The sequence below is a fragment of the Blastomyces dermatitidis genome (genome assembly GCF_000003525.1).
Source record: "Blastomyces dermatitidis ER-3 genomic scaffold supercont1.1, whole genome shotgun sequence".
NCBI classification, from domain to species: domain Eukaryota; kingdom Fungi; phylum Ascomycota; class Eurotiomycetes; order Onygenales; family Ajellomycetaceae; genus Blastomyces; species Blastomyces dermatitidis.
In genome coordinates, this window is record NW_025544774.1 from 3,476,594 (window position 1) to 3,496,096 (window position 19,503).

At 47.0% G+C, this 19,503-nt stretch overlaps 5 protein-coding genes across 7 annotated transcripts; all 5 read right to left on the reverse strand.

Moving 5' to 3' along the window:
* Nucleotides 1–1,030: 1,030 nt before the first annotated feature.
* On the reverse strand, nucleotides 1,031–4,719 carry BDCG_00428 (uncharacterized protein). The gene is made up of 4 exons (XM_045415940.1): nucleotides 3,953–4,719; nucleotides 3,337–3,867; nucleotides 2,195–3,280; nucleotides 1,031–2,132 (listed from the first exon to the last, which is right to left on the reverse strand). Exons 1-4 carry the CDS (start codon nucleotides 4,147–4,149, stop codon nucleotides 1,214–1,216), a joined length of 2,733 nt encoding a protein of 910 aa, XP_045271772.1. The 5' UTR covers nucleotides 4,150–4,719; the 3' UTR covers nucleotides 1,031–1,213.
* A 1,902-nt stretch (nucleotides 4,720–6,621) lies between these two features.
* BDCG_00429 lies at nucleotides 6,622–8,618 on the reverse strand. Of its 2 annotated transcripts, XM_045415941.1 has the most exons (3): nucleotides 8,020–8,618; nucleotides 7,145–7,945; nucleotides 6,622–7,057 (listed from the first exon to the last, which is right to left on the reverse strand). In XM_045415941.1, exons 1-3 carry the CDS (start codon nucleotides 8,252–8,254, stop codon nucleotides 6,909–6,911), a joined length of 1,185 nt encoding a protein of 394 aa, XP_045271773.1. In that variant the 5' UTR covers nucleotides 8,255–8,618; the 3' UTR covers nucleotides 6,622–6,908. The 2 variants fall into 2 exon arrangements, with proteins under 2 accessions (XP_045271773.1, XP_045279169.1); XM_045415942.1 differs by having other exon boundaries at nucleotides 7,145–8,618.
* Nucleotides 8,619–8,634: 16 nt separating this feature from the next.
* On the reverse strand, nucleotides 8,635–11,413 carry BDCG_00430. 2 transcript variants are annotated; one of them, XM_045415944.1, is made up of 3 exons: nucleotides 11,097–11,413; nucleotides 10,965–11,005; nucleotides 8,885–10,901 (listed from the first exon to the last, which is right to left on the reverse strand). In XM_045415944.1, the coding sequence occupies exons 2-3, from the start codon at nucleotides 10,984–10,986 to the stop codon at nucleotides 9,556–9,558; spliced, it is 1,368 nt and encodes a 455-aa protein (XP_045279171.1). In that variant the 5' UTR covers nucleotides 10,987–11,005; nucleotides 11,097–11,413; the 3' UTR covers nucleotides 8,885–9,555. The 2 variants fall into 2 exon arrangements, with proteins under 2 accessions (XP_045279170.1, XP_045279171.1); XM_045415943.1 differs by having other exon boundaries at nucleotides 8,635–10,901; nucleotides 10,965–11,413.
* Nucleotides 11,414–12,913: 1,500 nt separating this feature from the next.
* Nucleotides 12,914–14,194, reverse strand: BDCG_00431 (phosphoglycerate mutase; the record flags this gene model as incomplete). The annotated part of the gene is made up of 4 exons (XM_045415945.1): nucleotides 12,914–13,248; nucleotides 13,473–13,632; nucleotides 13,752–14,093; nucleotides 14,159–14,194. The coding sequence occupies 4 exons, from the start codon at nucleotides 14,192–14,194 to the stop codon at nucleotides 12,914–12,916; spliced, it is 873 nt and encodes a 290-aa protein (XP_045271774.1).
* Nucleotides 14,195–15,095: 901 nt separating this feature from the next.
* Nucleotides 15,096–19,311, reverse strand: BDCG_00432 (HECT domain-containing protein; the record flags this gene model as incomplete). The annotated part of the gene is made up of 3 exons (XM_045415946.1): nucleotides 15,096–15,218; nucleotides 15,297–19,041; nucleotides 19,103–19,311. 3 exons carry the CDS (start codon nucleotides 19,309–19,311, stop codon nucleotides 15,096–15,098), a joined length of 4,077 nt encoding a protein of 1,358 aa, XP_045271775.1.
* Between the last annotated feature and the right edge of the window lie 192 nt (nucleotides 19,312–19,503).

Below are 19,503 nucleotides of genomic sequence, written 5' to 3' on the forward strand. Positions count from 1 at the left end.
CTTGTGTTAGTCTGACTTACTATGATGTCAAAAAAATAAAAATTTGGAGGGGCACCGGGCGCCGGGCGGTAAATCTTTTCAGCCACCTTATTTTAACCTGTGGACGGCCCCCCCCCTCCCCACTTTGTCAACTGTGGTGGTAACTATACGTTACCCCTTTATTTTCGTTAGGGCCCCCATAATATTTTAGCGGCATGCTAACCATCATTCTGGGGGGGGGGGGTAGACGTTGGCCATTCTCGCGTTTGAGTGCGTTGTCATTATAGGTAGTCCCCCCGGAGGAGTGAGTGTGCCTCACGTGAGGCAGCTGAGGCTTTGGTTGGCTAACTATGGTGAGGAGCTTGGGTTAAAACAAAGCTCTCTTGGATATCTAACAGACAGAAGCGGAATTTCTATATTATTCGGTCAATCATATGTATTGTACTTGTATGGGTGCAACATGAATGAGCCAATGAGTATGGCCCCCTTGCTGCGCTCCAGCACATACCAGATACCTTCAACTCTCTTTTCAGCGATCCTAACCTGCAACGATATTTATGCTGTGTTTGCGAACAATGAAGATCGGGTCATGAAATCTCTATCCTGGAATGAATGGCAAGGCATTGGCCAAGACCATCAAAGTTTTCTTCAGTTCTAGAGGCAACTTCTCAAACCAGAACAGCTCCTAATTTGTCAGGGATATTGATCTACCAACAGATTGCGTCTATGGCAGTGTGGAAAGACTGTCGGTAGGCGACACACTCTGGCTTGGGCTGGCTGCGTCTATGATGAAATTGCGAGAAAATAGTCTTTGCCATGGAGATTCCGCGACCCTCAAGAAGATGAATTGGAGAGACGTGACAATGACGGCAAAGGAGCTGAAGGATGTATTGATCAGCTGTCCTGAGGAGCAGGCTGAAGATATTTCTATGAAACTCTGGAGCAAGAAAGTAGGAAAAAATGGTGAGTGTGGTTTCCCACCATCGGGCAACGTCACCGGGTTCCTTATCCAATTTCCAGACCCTTTTGATCTATTCATAGACTAGGTTGCGGGGTATGAACTTGTGGCATATCGTTAAGAAGTGTTTATATTCAATTCATTTCAATATCTCGTGCTAACTGGAGCCAACTTAAGCCCCAACAATAAACCCTACAATGCATTTTCTAAGAATCAAAATAAAGGAAACAAATGCGCCAAAGAGAATGAAACCATTACCCAGCAATACCTCGCGTTTTAAGAATACAGTTGGCGAGGCGAAGGTGTCACGACATCATGAGAGGTAAAACTGCAATGTGCAACACCTGCAGACTCCAATGATAACGCCGCCATCGCATTCGATACTCGAACTGAAGTTGATTTAGACCCACGGTCCTGCGTGGCCATACTCGCCCGGCTCAGAGTGGAACGAGTTTCATCATCGATCCCAGCTGCGCTAAGTCCTTCAAGGTCCTCTGGTGTAGTTGTAACTACCTCACCCCACATAACGGCCTTGAATGCTGCATCCCTATCATCCTCTGGAGGATGGCAGGCAGCGCTAATTCCAGCACTACAATTACCGGCGAGAGGCATCCGGGAGCCAAATCGTCTAATACTTATGCCAAATACCGCTATGAGTATAAGACTTCCAAGCACCATGGCGACTATCATAGGAACCGGGGCCAAGCCCATAGAGTTCACTATGTCATTGTCGGCCAACTTCCCATCAGCGTAGAAGGGAATTTCCTGCACGAAAGACAGACTTTGTGATGCCAACCAGTGCAGGACAACAAACGCTACAATCAATGGCATGCCATATTTGTATGGAAGGCTAATATAGAGCTCCGACCGTTGTTTTCCTTGGGGTTTGGTGACCCGAAGATAACTGCGATGCAAAGCGTACCCATTGTATTCGGCAGCAAGGAGCATGGATGTTAAAAGGTTGTTGTAAAGGAAATAGGAGATCGAGATCACAAGCTGGGGAGTATTCGCAAGAAGCATCAATGACATGATATCTTTCGAGCGGCCGGATTTCTGCCAAAACATCGAGGTGGCCGAACCGGGCTTGACGGAGTGGGCGGAAAGTCCACTGAAACTTCCTTCACTATTTTGAGACTTGCCTGAGCCGAATACAATGCGGTGCAGGTAGATGGCAGCTGCCAGACTGGCAAAGTACCTGATCGATTTAGCTAGTTAGCAAACTAATAGCCCGGCATTTGTATCAGGTCGAATACTTACATTGCAACGATTATATACCAATGGAACGAATTTATCGAATGAAGCCATCTTTTAGGCCGAGGTAGACGTTTTGGAATATTAACCTGAGAATAACGCGTACCTGAAGAGGCTGTAAATGCCCTTGTATAGACGTTTGACTTTGACGAAAGACACCGGCCTCGGCTGTTTGGGTCAGGCCGACTTAGAAACGACGATATTGCGTCTCCGATAGTCAGCAGTACATCGTCCCTGGAATCATAGGCCGACATGAACATGGAGGCAAGGTTGACAATATTGAGAGCGAGGACGATAATTGCAATTGGGAAACTGAACCTGAGCTCGCAAATTTCAGGTATCTTCTCGCTGAGGCAAGCTTCTATTCTAAAAATTTTGGTTTTCTCGTTTTCACTGTCACTTAGGTATCCGCATTGAGAAATTTCCTCGACGGTGATTGCATTGGCCCATGAACTGTTTTGCCAATTCTGGGCATCACGAAGGAAATCAAGGACGCCGTCAATGTTTTGGTCCTTTGCAATATATCGATAAAGCGTTTCCATATCGCGACAGAGTATATCAGGTTCGACCAGTGGTTGCCTATAGCAAGGTGAAACCTTCGCAAACGTATTTCTATTGAAGATTATTGTTCCGTTCTGACTGGGGGCTGTAATATTCAACAGCTTAACTTTCAACGGTGAAGCTGTAACTTTCCAGTTCTCAGGGTCAATCTGATCGCCCTCACACTCATTCAACGCCTCCTCGCCCCGACATATCCAGTCAAAGTCTCTGCTTCCTTCTTTAACAGGGATTCTCGGACCGCTTCCAGTGCCAGCGTCCCAGACAGTGATATTGTCGTTGTACAACTCATTCGTCAAGAGAATAAGAGCGCTGCGGTCTGGCAGATAGTCGACGGCGAATGTGTCAATACATTCACGTGGTGAAAGGTGTTCAAAGGAGCCTTGAGGCACTGAGTGGAGAAAATCAGGATTATCCTTATCGAGGGCAGACCTAACACATTCGCTGGCCGCAAGGCTGGCATCGCTTTCGTTGGGTGTTACCAAGACTTTGTATTGTTGCACGGCAGTGGACGCGAATACCACGGAGTTGTATCTGGATGTACCAGTGAGAATATGTCACTTATGGCATTGGATACTGAAGACACTAACATAATGTGGATTGGTAGTGAAGTAAGGAGCAATACCAGCCATAGGCTCAGTCTTTTATATCCGACAAAACGAAAGTTGCCGATGCTGGCCGTTCCGATTTCGAGCCACCTCCCTTGATTGTGTGCGCGATCAGTATCCGCTCGGGATGGCGAAGCCAGGCATTGCATGCAATAGCTGCTCGTGGCAAGCGTCACTGCACACAAGCAGTTGATGAAAAAGTGTAGCCCCGTAACCCAGTTTCTCGAAACCGAGCATTTACCCTTATATATCGGAGCGAACATTAACTCCATGCTTCCATATTCTCCGTACGCTCTGACGATAGCAGCGAAGGTGATGATGACATTGACGAGCAGGACGACACACGCAGAGTAAGCACATATAAGAGCTCCCCTGATCCATTTTCGCTTGTGCTGGGCCTTGTCCAGGCTTGTTTCTGGCTCATTGGGATTTTGCCTGCTAGTATAAGCGGTTTTCAAGTCGGAATAGACGGAGTTTGATCGAGCGGTGATGGATCCTGGCAAAGTATCGGTTCTTCATATAACATCAATTCGATCAGTCTTTCTATATATACCACACCAAACCGTGTGGCGGGGTTCACCCGCTATGCCGGACTTACCTTTCTGTGTACATCAACTCTGTCTCATCTGAAACTCTTCCCGAATGATAGTTTCTACCCGTCCTCCGGAATGGCAGGATAGGCGAGAGCCATCCATCCGCCTTTCGTTTTGACGAAGCCAACGGTGCGTCATTGGGAGTATGCCGCCTCGCCGTAAAAAAATGCTGTCGGGCGTCTCCAAGGGATTGATACTTCATGCTGTTCCAAAACACGTGCGCTGTGCTAGGCCGGAGGTTGAGAGAATCTGTCGTGCTGCATGCGACAATGGAAACGCACCTGCACTGGTAACTATTCCTCCATGTTGTCCCATACAGAAACTGCTTGCTCAGACCTGAAAACAAAAGGACAGAAAAGGAGCATCTTATGAAATTGGACCTGTCAGCCTTCACCGAACAGTGAGTTGAGAATCAGGACAGGGAATGCTGCGGCCTCGACTGCGGGACCTGGATCCTGCTTTCTCGGAGACATCCTGATCATCGTTGATCAACAATGCTGGTCTTTCAGAGGACCAGCGAGCTGCCTCTTTATTTCCGGAGATATCTCCCTGATTGGCTGAGATATTTAGTTGAGCCAGTTCTGCCTCTGTCAGGAACCAGGAACAATATCTATCCGTGGCAGGCTGATGCCATTATTATTGGTAGCGGCGCAGACCCATCCTGCATCACACAATCCTTATTGTTATTACGGAGTGCAGAAAATAGACATCCTCAACTGACTGACTAGTCGGAAGCAATTTCAGCCTTTGTTTAAGTAACTAGCTGGCGGCCTTTGCGCCCACTAGTTATCCTTGGATCTGTGGAACTTACAGCGTAGTTAAGTCCTTGCACACGCTAGAAATTTATTTTGAAATCCCAATATTTGGAGTCAAATTGTTCGGGAGGCCAGGCCCCTCCCTACTACGTATATAGGCACTTATAGCACTCAATAGTTGCCCAGCCAGCTGAGAGTCAGAGAGATAGACATCATAGGCATCAGCAGGGACCATAATCACCTCCAAACTGTCCAGAAGGGATGGTAACCCTTTTTACCACTTTAAATTACTAGTGTTTGCAAGGACTTAAATAATTAAGTTCCACACCTCCGTATTTTCCCCGGTTTCGCGTTTGACTCGCATTGTTTAGAATATCATGAACTTGAAACTCTGGTATCTTAGTATCTCAATAGATTATAAAGAACATTAATATTTTATTCTTAGTAGGGGAGTTGTCCTCTGGGTCTTTTTTTTCGTCTTACTCACCCACTTCCTGGTGTCAGATTTTAGGGGAGTAGGCTTGGTCACTGGTCAGAGCGAACCCTGATCGGCAGTGTCAGGGGTTTCTTCACCAAGAATAGCATCCTGTGAAACTGAAGATCTTGCTGACATCTTTAGTTTCCCTCACGCATAGGGAGCTGGCTGACACTGCAGGCAAGCCGCTAGCATTGATACACTGAAGGGCGTCGGAGGGAATGGATGCCCGCATACCTCCTATATATAATCCACACAACCTAGGACAAAAATATCGTCTTGTTGAGTCAAGTATAGCGCTCTGAGGCTTGATACTTGACTAACCGAAGCTTTGAAATACATAATCCGTATTCTTCCATATACGAACGAGGCCGTCATTCAGATCCAAAGCTGTAGTCAGCCCTTAGATTTGGTGGGCTGTCGCATCTGAAGCACGGATGTTCCTTCAACTTCGAAACTTCATTGTCATGGGCCTTTCGTTGCCTTTTGCATATTTCCCTTGGACGAAAGTTCACTAACCTGCTCCTCTCATACAGGCATTCAGCTCCGAATCTAGCAGTGGCCGAAAGCCTTGACCAACCCTCAAAGTGACCGCTGATATCGCTTCCGTCACGGGCACCGGGTTAATATCCCTAGGCCTGGAGGCTGGCAACGGTTTAGTTAGTTACTATGAACGTCAGAAACATTGCGAAGAGGAAGTCATGCCCATTTCATCAACTCTTAAAAACCTGGCCGTGAATTTTCCGACTCATGTAAAAATTTCATCAATGCTGGGAACTTCGACCCTGGACTACCTACCTACGCGGAATCCAGCCTTGTTTCTTACAATAAAAAAGGAGTCTCTAGTTGAGACGAAAACTCAAGAAAATAAAACCGGAGAGAGAAACCACAAGAACTTCCGGGGCCGGGCCTCCAACATGTTAATCAAATCCCTATATCCATCCCTTCAAGTGAAGCAAAATATATCAAACTGAACAGATCATTTCGCGTGAAAATAGATGTTTGCCACCCTCTGAAAGCTGTCAAAGACGCGGCTGCTTTTTGGGTGCTTAGCCATCTATTGAACCAATGACTACTAGAGACGCTTTGAGCACTGCTGTCCAGGAAAGGACACTCAGCAGGGAGGGATCGATGATTTACGCAAGATGCATATCCGTAAGTCTCTAGACCCATTAGGTCGGCCACGAGCGGTACTCCATTCATATCTCCTTGGGGATATTCTAGGTTTACCGAGACAGCTGAGTATATATATGACAGGAAAGATATCACCAGGTTGGCATTTATGATTTACTGTGTTATTTAGGGCTTGTATGTTGTCTCTGCAGGATGAGGGCATCCTTGTTTGGGGATGAATTTGCTCAATGTCAAGTTTTGTGACATGTCTACATGTGATCCGCGAGAGGTATTTTCCATCCTCAATTCTACCAAAGCCACTTTAGGTACATACATTCCTTATCCAAGGTGGAAGTATTACTCATGCAATCGCGGGCTTTGGGGTGGCTTTGGGGTGAACACCCCCCAGAAATTATCCTATGTGGTCTGAGAGATCTGAGCAAGTAATTGCATTCAAGCACTCCGATTGCCTAGGCGTACCTATCACCTTCATTCAAAGGACGCCGTTCATACCCAAGAAAATCTAAAATAACTCTACCTCTAATTTTTAACCCCCTTTTTTCCTTTCCGTCTCATTCTCATAGTACAGTGGGACCATGCTTATCAATAATTACCCGATCAAGATCGGCTCCCAGCCCGCCACAAACTTTCAAACTCGTTGCCAATTTCCTTTTCAATTCTCTCCTCCAGCTCGCGGATGCTCAAGGGTTGAGAACGTTTACTCAGCGTCATGCCCATAGCCGTCGCATTTTCGCGTTCCAAGAGAACTAATGAAGTGAACAAGGAAATGTAAGTCGAAAACTACATCCCTAGAACAATAACAGAGTAGAGAAAAGCGGGGAGAGCAAACTTACTATGTATTTCAACTGCAGCTCTCTTCCCACTGAACATTGCATGTTCAACATTGGTGCTATCGTCGTTATTACAATCCCCGACGGCATATACACCCGGCATACTTGTGCCCATCCCCCTAAAATTATTATCAATCTTTCCATTAACCATTCTCAGCCCCAGCTTGTAGGGTAGGTCGGAGCATTGCTTGGAGTCGAACGCTGTGAAGAATGCAGATCGATTCACAGGTTGAGCGCCGCCTTCGAAATGGACCGTGAAAACGTCGAACTCTGATTGGTTCCGAGAATCGAAATGAGTTCCACCGTCTTGAAGGCGGGTAATGTTCTTGATGGGGGAGTAGTTGTATGTGATGCCGTAGTATGTTTCGAGCCCATATGTCTCACTTGCTGGAAGCTCCGTGCCATTCGTGAAAACCATAATGTCGTGGTTTATCGTGGCGATATGCATTATATTGTCCAGAGTGCTTGTCACATCGCCCAGGATACCAATGGGCTGGTCGCGGTGCTCAAACCCGTCACACCAGGGACACCAATAGATCCCCTGACTCCAAGCTTCTCTTATACCAGGAGTGTCTGGGAGAACGTCTTCCATACCCGTGGCAAGGATAACTTTTCGCGCCAGTTTAGTAACTGGGGAAGAAGATCCTTCGCTGCCCATATCGATCTCTACCTTAAAGTGTGGCAGGTTATCAGAGGAATACTTCACGGGAGTAATCTCCAAAACTGTGCCATTTTTCATTTCTGCTGTTGGATATCTCTGAATTTGTTCGCGGGCTATGTGCCGAAAGAATGACGGATCCACGCCTACGAAACTATCAACAAAACCGAACTCCCTTTAAGGGTATGCGAGGAATGATGTGCATTTCACATTTACACACCATCATTGCTAATGACATCGTGCATATGTCTTGTCAACAGGTTGCGGTATTTCCCAGAGTCGACCATCAACGCCGTTCTCCGGACTCGGGATAAGCCACTCAACGCGCTGAGACCAGCGGGACCACCTCCGACGATGATGACATCGTAATCGACGGGGGGAACATTGCTTGCGATAGCAAGTGTCAGAAAGAAGAACAGAATCAATAATCCAGATGCAGAGTGGATCATAGACATAGTGGATTAAAACTGCGGCGATAAAATGTTATCGGAAGAACACTCTTTTTGACTAGGCCACTAGGTCTTTTTGAAAGCCTTAGAGGTGGGAGAGTTTACATCGTGTAACTCGTCTTCCCCCAGACAATACAAACGACAGAGCGGCGGCTTCCTCTTTGAAGAGCTTCCAGTCCCCTACCCTCGCAATGGCCCAGTCTTAGTCCATAGTGAACTGTGATGCCCCGCGAAGGGCTGGAGGAAGTTGCGTTAGAGTTAGAGCAACGGCTTCATATTGCTGATGTGTACATGTACATGTGCCTCTCCCCACACATCTCTGTGTAAAATCTATCACATAGATGTATTCTAGAGAATATGTACTCCTCTTTGTATCTTTTTATCACATCATTCCCTTCTAGATAGAAAATAGAGGAATCAATTGATTCTCCTTCTATGATACTTAGGTTTGCGCTCGGGTTTGTAGAGCGCGAACCCTACTTAAAGTAGGTGTAGGGGTGTGAGAGAAACTTTGATGTCGCGCTTGCTGTTTGCGACAGGCGCGGAGGCCGTTGTGCCAAGCCTCGGTTTCCCGAGATAACTAAGTAGTTAACTTGGAGCCGCTAAAATGTTTCGGCCCGATCATGCAACACCAACCTACCTTGTGCCAGGGTATGTAACCTGCGGCCAGCACTATCGATACGTGTTCCGGGTATCATGGCTTCTAGTCATTGGTGAGGATAGACTCAGATTATTGTTTGATCAAAATATCTCTTAGAAATGTTGGTGTCAGGTTCCAGAACCCCAAAAATTATGACTTGATAGATTACAAGGCAGTTTGGCAATTGCACTTATGGTTTCACATTGTAACTATTATTCGTTCTACCGGTGCCTGACGATCATTTAGAGGAAGCATGTATATATACCGTTTAAACAAAAGAAGGAAACTGCCACAAAATGTATTCATAAAGGATGACGAGCATGCTAGGTGATGCTGCAAATGCAATTGGTGAATATGAGAAATGAAACGGAAAAGACAATTAAAGACACAAAAACCTAGAAACGATAGAAAAGTAAGTTGTTTCATGGTCGAGGTACGGTTTAACGATCGTGAATGCATATTTATATATGCATGCGGATTTTGAGCGGGAACAAAAGATGATTGAAATTTCTTAGGTATCATTGAAGTGCGGAGAAATGGAGAAAAAAGGACAGATGTATAAGCTCTCAGTTCCTTCCCGGAAGAGCATAGTATTGGAAATAACCGTGAAAACTCCAACAGTAGGAATGAACGAACTCCCAAGAAGATAAGAGACGTAAAATAGCCTTTAAAACATCGAGCTCTTTTTCCTGGTTAGCGTGTTTTGACGACCATCGTCCTTCTTAAATAGTCCGAAAATACTTCGTTTTTCTTTCAGCTGGGGATTAGATGGCCGCTGAGCCCCGAACTGTGGCGGCGCGAAATTGTGCGACGGAGCGGGGATGTAGGATGAATAGCGGTGGCGCGCAATGGAGTTGGGATTGGTAGATGCAGGTCGCGGGGGTAGGTTAGGCCTTGGCGCCTGAAGGCTTTGTGAGTGTTGCCGCCTATGCCGCGCTTCCTCTTTGCCGTATATTTTCTTGAGGCGTTCCGTTTCTTGGTCGATGGCAGCCTGTCTTCTTCTTGCTTCCCGCTGCTCTGCTTCTAGCAGCCGTTTTGTCTCTTTCTCTGCCTCTTTTTCGCGACGACGGCGTTCTTTCGCTTCAGCTTCCGCTTCCTTTTTTAATCTGGCAGTCTCTGCATCGATTTCCCATTGGGTGCGAGGATCAGCTGGGGGTGGGCGGGTTTGCCGTTCTGGGATGGAAACCTGGGGCCTTTGGGGTTTGGTAGGTGGCTGTGACTGATTTGTTTCCTGTGAAGAGATGGGCTTTGGACCAGATGTGATATTGGGATTGGGGGGATCGGATATGTGAAAAGTTTCGCTCATTTGACCAAAATATACATCTCGAATGACAATGGCGCCTAGCAGAAGGACTACCTCTAGTCCCTTAAAATCTTCAATTTCTACCCGATAAAGATTTGGTTCATATAAAGTCACCTCTTTAAATCCCCGTAAGATGGCAATAGTTATATCAGGCTCTTTGCTCTTTTTATCATCTAGTTTCTTTCCAGACATATAGCAATTAAGATCCCTTGAGAGCTTCCCATCCTTGCGCCAGATAAATTTTAGTTTTGGAGTGATATCTGATGCGGCGGGATCGCTCATTGTCCGATCGAGGGTAGAGTTTGAAGGTTGTCTGAAGGTCTGCTGCGGCATTTCAAACTCCCATGACGCTGCAGAGTTCCATGTCTTCGGTCTGTGGCGAACAAGGACCTGCTGATCGGGGTTGTATAACTGTATAATGAACACATTCGGTAGTATTGGTTCTGGAGGGGGGGGAACTCCACCGTTCTGCCGAATGGCTTCTTGCGACGACGACGGCTTTGTCCATTTAGGGATCAAAAGAACCTCAGCATAGAGGACATCAGGAGAGTAAGGATCATAGATGCCCGCGGCATAGCGGTTTTTAGATCCCGGTAGCGAGGGATCAAGGTGCCGGAGGGTATAGGCGGGTGTAGGTTCAGCACCGTGTTGCGCGAAAAAGAAGGAAGAGTTGAACTTGGGTTTTTCGTTAGAGGGCTTGACGAAGAAGGCTGTTGAGTTTATTAGCTACTTCACTATGTCCAAATACAGTAATATAGCATAGGAAATCGTACTTGGCAGATTTTCATCCAGCATCTTGGAAGCTGTAGACGATCTCCTCTGAGAGTTAGGAACAAGATTGCAAAAATGCGTTCAGGGATAGAACTGGATGTTTGGGTTCGAGAATGAATTTAGGTGAGCCAAACCATGTCCTGGAAGTGGGAGACAAACGATAGGCGGACTCTGTACTCTCCTGAAACTCGAGAGAAAAGAGAGGATTCATCGGATATAATGTAGTAGCTGCTACTGGAGAGCTCTGTAGTTATTCCGCCCCACCTGCAACAAGGCTGGGGCATACGCAGTACACATGAACGTTGGTGCCAACTCGGGCCGGAAAAACAGCTCGGCGTGGTTCCAACCTGATTTCAACTTTTGACCCATGGCAGTACCCCATTAAAAGCACATACACTACGCTCGAGTAGACATAATCCAGCACATCATAATATTGATTTTTCATATTTACAGAGATTTAGACTGGATTAGTAATAGTGAGTTGTGTATTTTTAGATGTGGCCAGAAAAGTGGGCCAAAAATTGGCACCACGTTCAACTGTAACCTGGCTGTGGCTTGCTCATGCGTCAGTGTCTTATGTCATCTACTTGGCGCCAAGATTCAGTCGTACTTTTTATGGCTTAGCGTCTGCTTCTGCCACGTTCCTGCCTGAGCCGCAAGGCGGAAGCCTAACTTTAATTAGACCGATTATCTGCGGACTTTTCTTTTAAACCCCCCAAGCTCTCCTTGTGGATTCATACCAGAACGCGTGGAGCGACCGTTGAACTAACGGACGAAAAATGGAAGGGAGCAGGAACAGCGGCAATTGCGGACATTTCCGATAGGGGAAATCAGGGGGAAAAATACCAAGAACAAAGGAATGTTGTGCTAGCTACATTCTATTTCATGTGCTGTAAGTAGAGGGACCATCCGTTGCGCTCATGAAAGACAACCTCCCGACCAGCGGCAGGATTGTTGAGAAGGATCGTCTCTTTCTTACGGGAACACCGGCCTCAATCTAATTTTAGCAACATTTTTTGGATAGGCCCGTAAGCCTCTCTTCATGAATACACGAGATTGTAGGAACGATTTTTTCAGAAAAGTTTCAAATTCATAGCGCAGCACTTTACCCAGGAATTTATTTCTTTTCCCATCCTGTTACGAACCTCTCTAGCGGTCCTCTTGCAGAGCTTTGGAAGTATGTTCGCAAAAGCCGCCTGAAATAGCAATATCATCTCAATCGTGCTTGGGCTTGATGTTGTGGTAGCAAGAGTATGCCAGACACATCTAGTAGGTAGTAATATCGAGCTTAAATCACAGGACAGAACATCTGGTGGTTCCAAGCCACTAACAGGGCGACATCCCACCGACATCCATGCAGGGTGAATTGGCATCAGAGCTCCAATCGCTGATGATGCCGGTACACGTTCCTTCTGCCGCGCAAGCTGCATAATACTACAAGAAAAGCATGGAATTTCCAGTATAGAACCTAGGCTGATCACTCCATTACGAGTGCGTTACGAATTCATTATGAATGACGAATACTGTGCAGTATAAGGTACTAAGAGAGAGTTTGTACCTGAGATTGGTTGCGCGTGAAGAAGGCCATTCCGACTCTCAATCCTTTGAACTAGTTTCAATCGTCCGCTTACAAATAACTAGCACAGTCTTTCGATCGCTGAAATTCCAGCGCCAAAATATCTATGCAACTTTTTGGTTTTCCGCAAAGTTAATCTATATAGCGTGCTAGGTGAAGATATCTATGTATCTGTCTCGCCGAAGCAGCGGCCTGGTAGACAGTTCTCACCCGCGAAAAGGAAATAGCCGCAATGTTGTCCCCGGGAAGCCGAAGCATGAAATACCAGGTGCGAGGACCATAAAAAACTGGGGGAAGAAGAAGAAGAAGAAGTGAAATATCAGCGCGAAAAATCTATATTTATGGCCTTCATCTATGCATCTGACATTTAATCATCTAAGCAATGACTCTCACATCCTCGGCCCCGTCTGCTATAACAACCTTCTCCCCCGCATTCTCTTCAATATCGACACCGGCTGGCCCCTTCTTCGCCGCTTCCTGCTTAGCAAATTCTAAAATCTGATTCTCCCAACCTGTCATAGCCTGAACGAAGAATTGCTTCTGCAGGTCACGGGAGGGCGCCTCGGCCGGTCTCCCACGGCGTGTGCGTGACTCTCGTGTTTCTATGATGCTGGCATTGTCGCCGTCCACGGGGCGACCGTATAGATCATCTTGGTCCACGGAGGCGGCGAAGGTGTAGGTGCGGTATTCGGTATTGCGCCATCCGGTGCCTGGGTAGGTGGGAGAAGGGCGGATATTAGTATAGTTACTGGGGCTAGGTTTCATGTTTGTAACTTTTTTTCCCGCGAAAGAAAGGTCACGCATAAGCTTGTTGGTTTGTGATTTTTTATTTATTTTTTATTTTTTTGGTAGGGATTTGCACAGGAGTAATTAAGATGGTGAAAGGTGATCGATCCCAAGGCAGGGCAGATAAAATAGTGGTGAGATTAAATACCTTGGTAAAGTGTGCTATCTTCCCAGTCCTCCGTGAAATAATGTAGAAATCCTCCATGCGTTACAATCACAATCTCCTTTTCCGGTCGAGCTTTTAACCAACGTCGCGCTTCCCTAGCACGATTCGCAATCGCCTCAGCACTAGGTGCCCATTTTTCTTTCTACACATATAATAAAAGGAGTCATATTAGCCCACGTTCCTCTGTTCAGCTATTGTATGGCCGGAAACCAATCCGACACAGCAAAATAACGGACATCCAAATCCGAATCCCTAACTCACCTTCGAATTCCAATCCTCCCCTACTAATTTCAAATCTACCGGGAGCCCATTATCATCCACCTCCTTTTGCAGCACTGTCAAGTCACTGCCAACATCGCATGGCACGTCGCTCGTCTCTTGGATCTCTGGCAGCGCAATGATCGTCAATCCCTTATTCTTAATTTGATCTTCAAATGCTAGTAACGCGGTGTATATCGTGCGTCGGAGAGGGGAGGCAACGACGAGGTCGATCTGGGAGTGGTGCGGGAATTCCGCGCTGAGGTCTCTACATTGCGATTCGCCGTGTGGGGTTAGGAGGGGGTCCGGGATGATGTGGTTGGCGTGGCTGAGGTTATGAAAGCCCTGGAGATCCCGCCGTCAGTGGAGAGATTGGGGATGTAGGATGTAGAGCAGACGGGGGGACTAACCTGTGCATGACGGACACAGTGAATGATTGGTGACATCTCCAGATCTATGATATATACAAAAGGGGATTTCGAGGCGAAAATAACAGTGTCCGATACCGCGGCAAATGTTCCAGGCTGGTGAAGCGCGGGGTAGGTATGTATGTATGTACTGTAGTAGGAAAAAGCCTTCAGTTAAATGCAGTATATTCTTCGTCTAAATGCGTATTGGATAAATAATGAATGAATGAATGAATGAATGAATGTATACTGAATAATATAAGATGTCACAACAGTAAATTGAATTCATTGTCTATATTGGAAAGACTCTTGACTTTGCGACGGCGAAACGTAAAGTTAGTCATAATAACCGTGGGGCAAGTTTTGGGCTTTGGCCACCCCCCCACTAGATCTAACCAATGGCATGGAGGATTTATTACATGGCGGTTGAAAAGGGCGGGCATAGTCTTTCGGTGAGCGCTCGGTATGTTCTGATTGCGACAATGACAACTGAGTATTTCCAAAGCCCGCAAAATCAACGTATATATCTTGTATGAATAAATCTTCGCTTGGCATGTCGAGAAGAGCAAATTGTTAACAAAGAAACCCGGAAGCAGTCACACTCGCCTCGCAAAGAAGAAATATATCCCAACACCCAGCCGGGTCTACCAAACCTGATATCCCTCCTTTCGTTCTCTTAATAACCGTAGCCTCAAAAGCAACAAAAATTAGGTATAAAAACGTGCAAGAGGGAAAGAGCACTAATAAAACATAACGTGTCGAAAGGTAGGTATTTGCCTCGCTTGCATGTCAAAAGGTATATAGAGTAAAAGAGACGCAGTTGCATGGAGTAGATGTCAAAAATCAAGAACGTCTTTAGGCCCGTGCAATCAAAAGGACATGAGGAATTCGTTGGAAATCAATGCCAGGAAAGAAATCAGTCCATGCATCTCACCATACATTAGGCGACCCCAAATCCTCTTGCGTTCTCAAGAGCTTTTTCCAACTTTTCCTCGAGAATGGCTCGGTTGGAATACTCCGGGAGCAGGAGCCTGCCAAAGCATGTTAGGCTCGTCGGAAGGCGCTGTATCATTGGTTAGCTTCCTGCACACAAGCCAAGCCCAGTTATTATAAAATTGTTAAGGGTTAGTAAGTTACGTACGTTATCCCCAGTACCATTCCTCTGAATCACGAACATGATACTAGAAATGCCGTTGACCGGCACTCGATCGCTAGCCGTGACGAACTCCAGCAGCTGACGTTTCCTTGTCTGCGGGTATCGCTTCACTATGGACCAAAAGTCGGAGATCACACGATGATTAGGTTCGAAGCCGCCTTCGTACCGGGCATTGTGCTCGAGCTCTTCAATGTCAATCTCCTGGATCCCTTCGATGACAGTTTTCAATGCTTCCGGTGTAAATATTGATAGCGCCGTTCGATCTAGACAGGTATAAAAGCCTCGGGCGAATGCCTCATATTGCGGGCGGACGGATTTGTCTGTCAGCCAGAAGATATAGTCCTTGACAAATCGTTCTCGATTCGCGTTCGTGACCAAAGCGGCTTCTTGTGGAGGCGAAGGTGGTGTAGCTTTGTAAGTTCTTGAAGAAGCCCCTTTCAGTATCCCAGAGAGCACCCCGTCTCTCTTCGATGTGGAATTTTCATCGGCCGATTCACGGAGCATTGACGTATTATCATCAAAACTCCCAGGGTGACTTGTTTTCCCTGACCATGATTGTCGGTAATACGATCCGCTCTTTTTCCGTTCCCAGGCTGACCGTTCAGGGGCAGGCCATGGTTCATTGCGATCAACTTTCTCCATGTCGACAGACACGAAGGTTCCAAACGCATCAAAACTAAACTCATAAGTCCTCATGAAGATGTCGCCAACATCTCCATCATCCCATGATAATAGGTCATCCAAGCCCTTGGCAAGCTCTGGCCAACCGACTCGGATATCATCGAGATTTTTAACTCTCAATCCTAGTAGTTTCTTATACAACGCAACTGGAAAGTTAACCGGAAGGGTCAAACCGTTATAAACAGCAAGGGACATCAATAGCCCTAATAACTCGAACTTGTACAGCGGTTCCATCGAACACGGCTGAAACCAAGACATGCGAGTTCGCATGTCCATCGTAAACATCCCGTATGATGGGTCCAATGCCTCTCCAAGAGCTACGCGGAAAAACTCTTGCTGCACACCACCGTGATCGATACCTTCTTCCCCTTCGTCCATACCCATTTGAACTTTAAGGGGTCGCATTAGCTCACGTCTTTCTCGTCGCCACAATTGATTGAGAGCGTCGGTAAGGACATTATCACGGCGTACAACTAGAACCAGATATGTCGAAATGGATGTTTTCAATCTTGCAAGCAGACTAACATCATCATCTATCGGTATGATACTCGAGAATGCCGGCTGAGTAACATGTCGTGAGGTAGTCATTGCGGCTTCATATGACTTGGACATGTTAGAATAGTTAATAGCCCGGAAATATATCACCAAGGCGGACGGAGGAAATAAGAAGGGATAGGATAAGAGATGCACTGTTCGGTTATTTGGGAGGATTCCGAGCCATTCAACAGGCATTTCCGTCGGGTCTAACCGCTCGGAGAGGAAAGATGTATGGAAGTCTTCAGGCTCTAAACCAAGTCTAAAGCGTTCTTTATACATTGATGCAAGGAGTTGCAAAGCGCCCCCAAAGGCACCGGACTTGGCCATTTCGGGTTTGCCGTCCCATTCCTTCAGCAAGAGGCTCCGTAGCCATTCCACAGCTACCATATGGGGATTGGTAGGTCGCTCGTCGTGTAGAAAGGAATAGGATGTTTGTGAAGATTTTTCATTGGTCTTGGAGAAGTCACGGAGAGTTCGTATGATCAGCCTCGTAAAGTCATGTTTCTCTTGTCGCTCAATATCGTGGATGTTAATGGTTCGGGTCTTAGAAATTTCGTGGAAGGCCATACGCGCAGAGACCACCCGAACCAGGCGATTTACTAATCGGAGCGCGAGGTCATGCTCAAACATTTCTGAGATGGCCACTAATGATCTCCTAGTAGACCGAGGATGCTTTCTCATCTCAGAGTCAGGTAAAACGGTACCGGAAGAGCGGATATGGCGAATGATCTCCCATGTTTTCGGGTCAGTTTGCGGGATGAAGCTTGATAAAGCTAGTAGCGTGATAACCGAAATGTAAGCGGCATCGCTATCAGAAATGTAATCTTCAGGAGTGTCGGTATTACAGGGTGGAAAAAACCCATGTTTCGAAACAGCGCGGGACGAAGAAGCGACCCATCGGACAGGGAGCATATGTGGCCTGGGCAAGGAAAATTCCCGTGGTGGAACAAAAAGCTTCGCGAGAGAAGTCCACAAGCTATGCAATGTGGTTTCCCACGGACATATTCGATGCAGGACACGAAAAGAGTTTTCTACTTGTTCGATATCCAGTGTGTTCGCGTTCTCCCGACGGTCACTTTCCGCTGAGGTTGGGGAATCCTTCCGGAAGGATTGAACAAGTTGACGAGGACTGCTTAGAACATAAAACACACTCTGCACAACAAATGGGAACACCTCACGCTGGCGGGGAGTTGCATACTGCCAATCCCAAGGTTCAGAATATCCGCGAGACTCCAATTCTGACATTTCTTCGATCCACTTGTCTCTATCTTCGTCGTTTTCAAACATTAACTTCGCTAGTCCAGTCACTATCTGCTCTGATAAGTGAGATAGGGTCTGGATTTGTTGAGGTATAAATAGTTTGCCGTTGTTGGCATCTCTGGATACTGGAATTTCCGGGCTTTCGGTTGGAGACTGTGAGTGTTGTATACTGTAGTCTATCGATACCCGGCTGCTGTCGCACTCAGCGCTTTCCGATTTCCTTGGGCCGTGGGACCCATCCCACGAGACGCGCCTATGCCGCTTCTGCTCTGGCTTCGAAGTGTTGCTCACATCACTTGCATTTTTATGTTTCTGTGGTCGTTGCTTTAAAGGTGGCGGAGACTGTAAGGATCGATTAGGTTGGTTTGACGGAGTGTTATGCGATGAAGCCTTTCGGGGTTGTTTGCGTTCAGAGCGTACCCTGTCCTCGGCAAAGGCTTTCGAAGGCTGTTTCCGGTGCTCCATTTCACCAAGGGACAGGCGCTTTACAGGTTGTCCGGGGATCTTTACCTCAACCGCCGTCGGTTGTGGATTAGGATTGGAAGATGTAATAGTTTGAGGGCGGGACTTAATATTAGGATGCGAAACGACCTGCTTCTGTCGACTATTTCGTTTTGGGTTACTTGGATGCTCTTGGCTTCTACCTGGTGTTTCAGTTCCGGGAGGCTTGGATGGCGAGCTACCATAATCGTTGGGGTCAGACGAGACTGTATCGAATGCCTCGTGAGATCGTCGCAGAGGTAGCCACTCCACCATGCGCAAGGAAAGAGTGTCGAAAAGATTTTGAGTAAACGATTTCGGATCTTTTAATCGCTGCGAACTTTTGCCGTCTTCGCTTTGTGGTGGGCCCGGCTTCTCGTTCGCTTCGGTAGATTTTGTAGTCCTATTATTCCCGCGATGTTGCTGGTGTAATGTATCACCCGCTGGCTTCTCTTGGGCGCCATTATCCTCCGCGTTATTGTGGCCTTGAGCGTCAGAGGAGAACTTAACACTTTGTTGGGACACTTCACATGACCGTCTCCTGTGTCGTCGGATCCCATCTCCTGAGAGGAAGTCGGTGTTGGTGGCCGGGGTATTACGACACAAACCTCTCTCCGGGTTATCCTGGCTAGCTAAGTAGCAGGCAACTGTTCGCGCACTCAGTTCGGTAAACCTGCGAAGAGGCGCATCCGTAACTCTCCTGCGATAGCTAAAACATGTAGGGGTGGCGCAGAACGGGTCCTGGCAGCCGTAGAGGAGCTGGTTTTTATACCTAAAATAGAAGCCGTAAGCAAATAGCTAGGATGGCAAATGTCTGTGTCGAACAAACAAACCGTTTAACAAGGAGATTGAAATCTCTCTGACGCTTGTCTCTATTCCATGCTAAGACTCCTGCGGGATCTGTCACAGCGATAGTATTTTTGGCCAGCAGCTCCGGGGCGTCGGCGGGGAGCTTCGATGGATGGTAGAGTCCCCTGTCTCCAACGGACGCGGATCGCCCCGAGTCTGGCGGGCTCCCAGAGCCTCCCCGAAGCCTGGTCATGGTGTAGCAGTGTGTATCATATCTGAATGCGATAATGATACGAAAGTATGCAGCAGAAGGCGGGTAAATGTTGTGGTAAAAAAAAAAACGCCTTGGATGAGGCCCAGAAGATGCCTGATAGCAAAGAGAAGAAAGAGGCTCTGGCGTCACAGGATGACAGAACCGCCAAGAGGCTAGCGCCACATCCAGCGA

Coding starts and splice junctions, on each gene's coding strand:
- BDCG_00430 (XM_045415943.1), bottom strand. CDS start 10,986: ATGCTGGATGAAAATCTGCCAA. Junction 10,902..10,964: donor GCTGGATGAAAATCTGCCAA/GTACGATTTCCT, acceptor TAAACTCAACAG/CCTTCTTCGTCAAGCCCTCT.
- BDCG_00429 (XM_045415941.1), bottom strand. CDS start 8,254: ATGTCTATGATCCACTCTGCATCTGGATTATTGATTCTGTTCTTCTTT. Junction 7,946..8,019: donor CGATGTCATTAGCAATGATG/GTGTGTAAATGT, acceptor ATAGTTTCGTAG/GCGTGGATCCGTCATTCTTT. Junction 7,058..7,144: donor AGCTGCAGTTGAAATACATA/GTAAGTTTGCTC, acceptor TCACTTCATTAG/TTCTCTTGGAACGCGAAAAT.
- BDCG_00428 (XM_045415940.1), bottom strand. CDS start 4,149: ATGAAGTATCAATCCCTTGGAGACGCCCGACAGCATTTTTTTACGGCG. Junction 3,281..3,336: donor TCACTACCAATCCACATTAT/GTTAGTGTCTTC, acceptor TGGTACATCCAG/ATACAACTCCGTGGTATTCG. Junction 2,133..2,194: donor TGGTATATAATCGTTGCAAT/GTAAGTATTCGA, acceptor TAAATCGATCAG/GTACTTTGCCAGTCTGGCAG.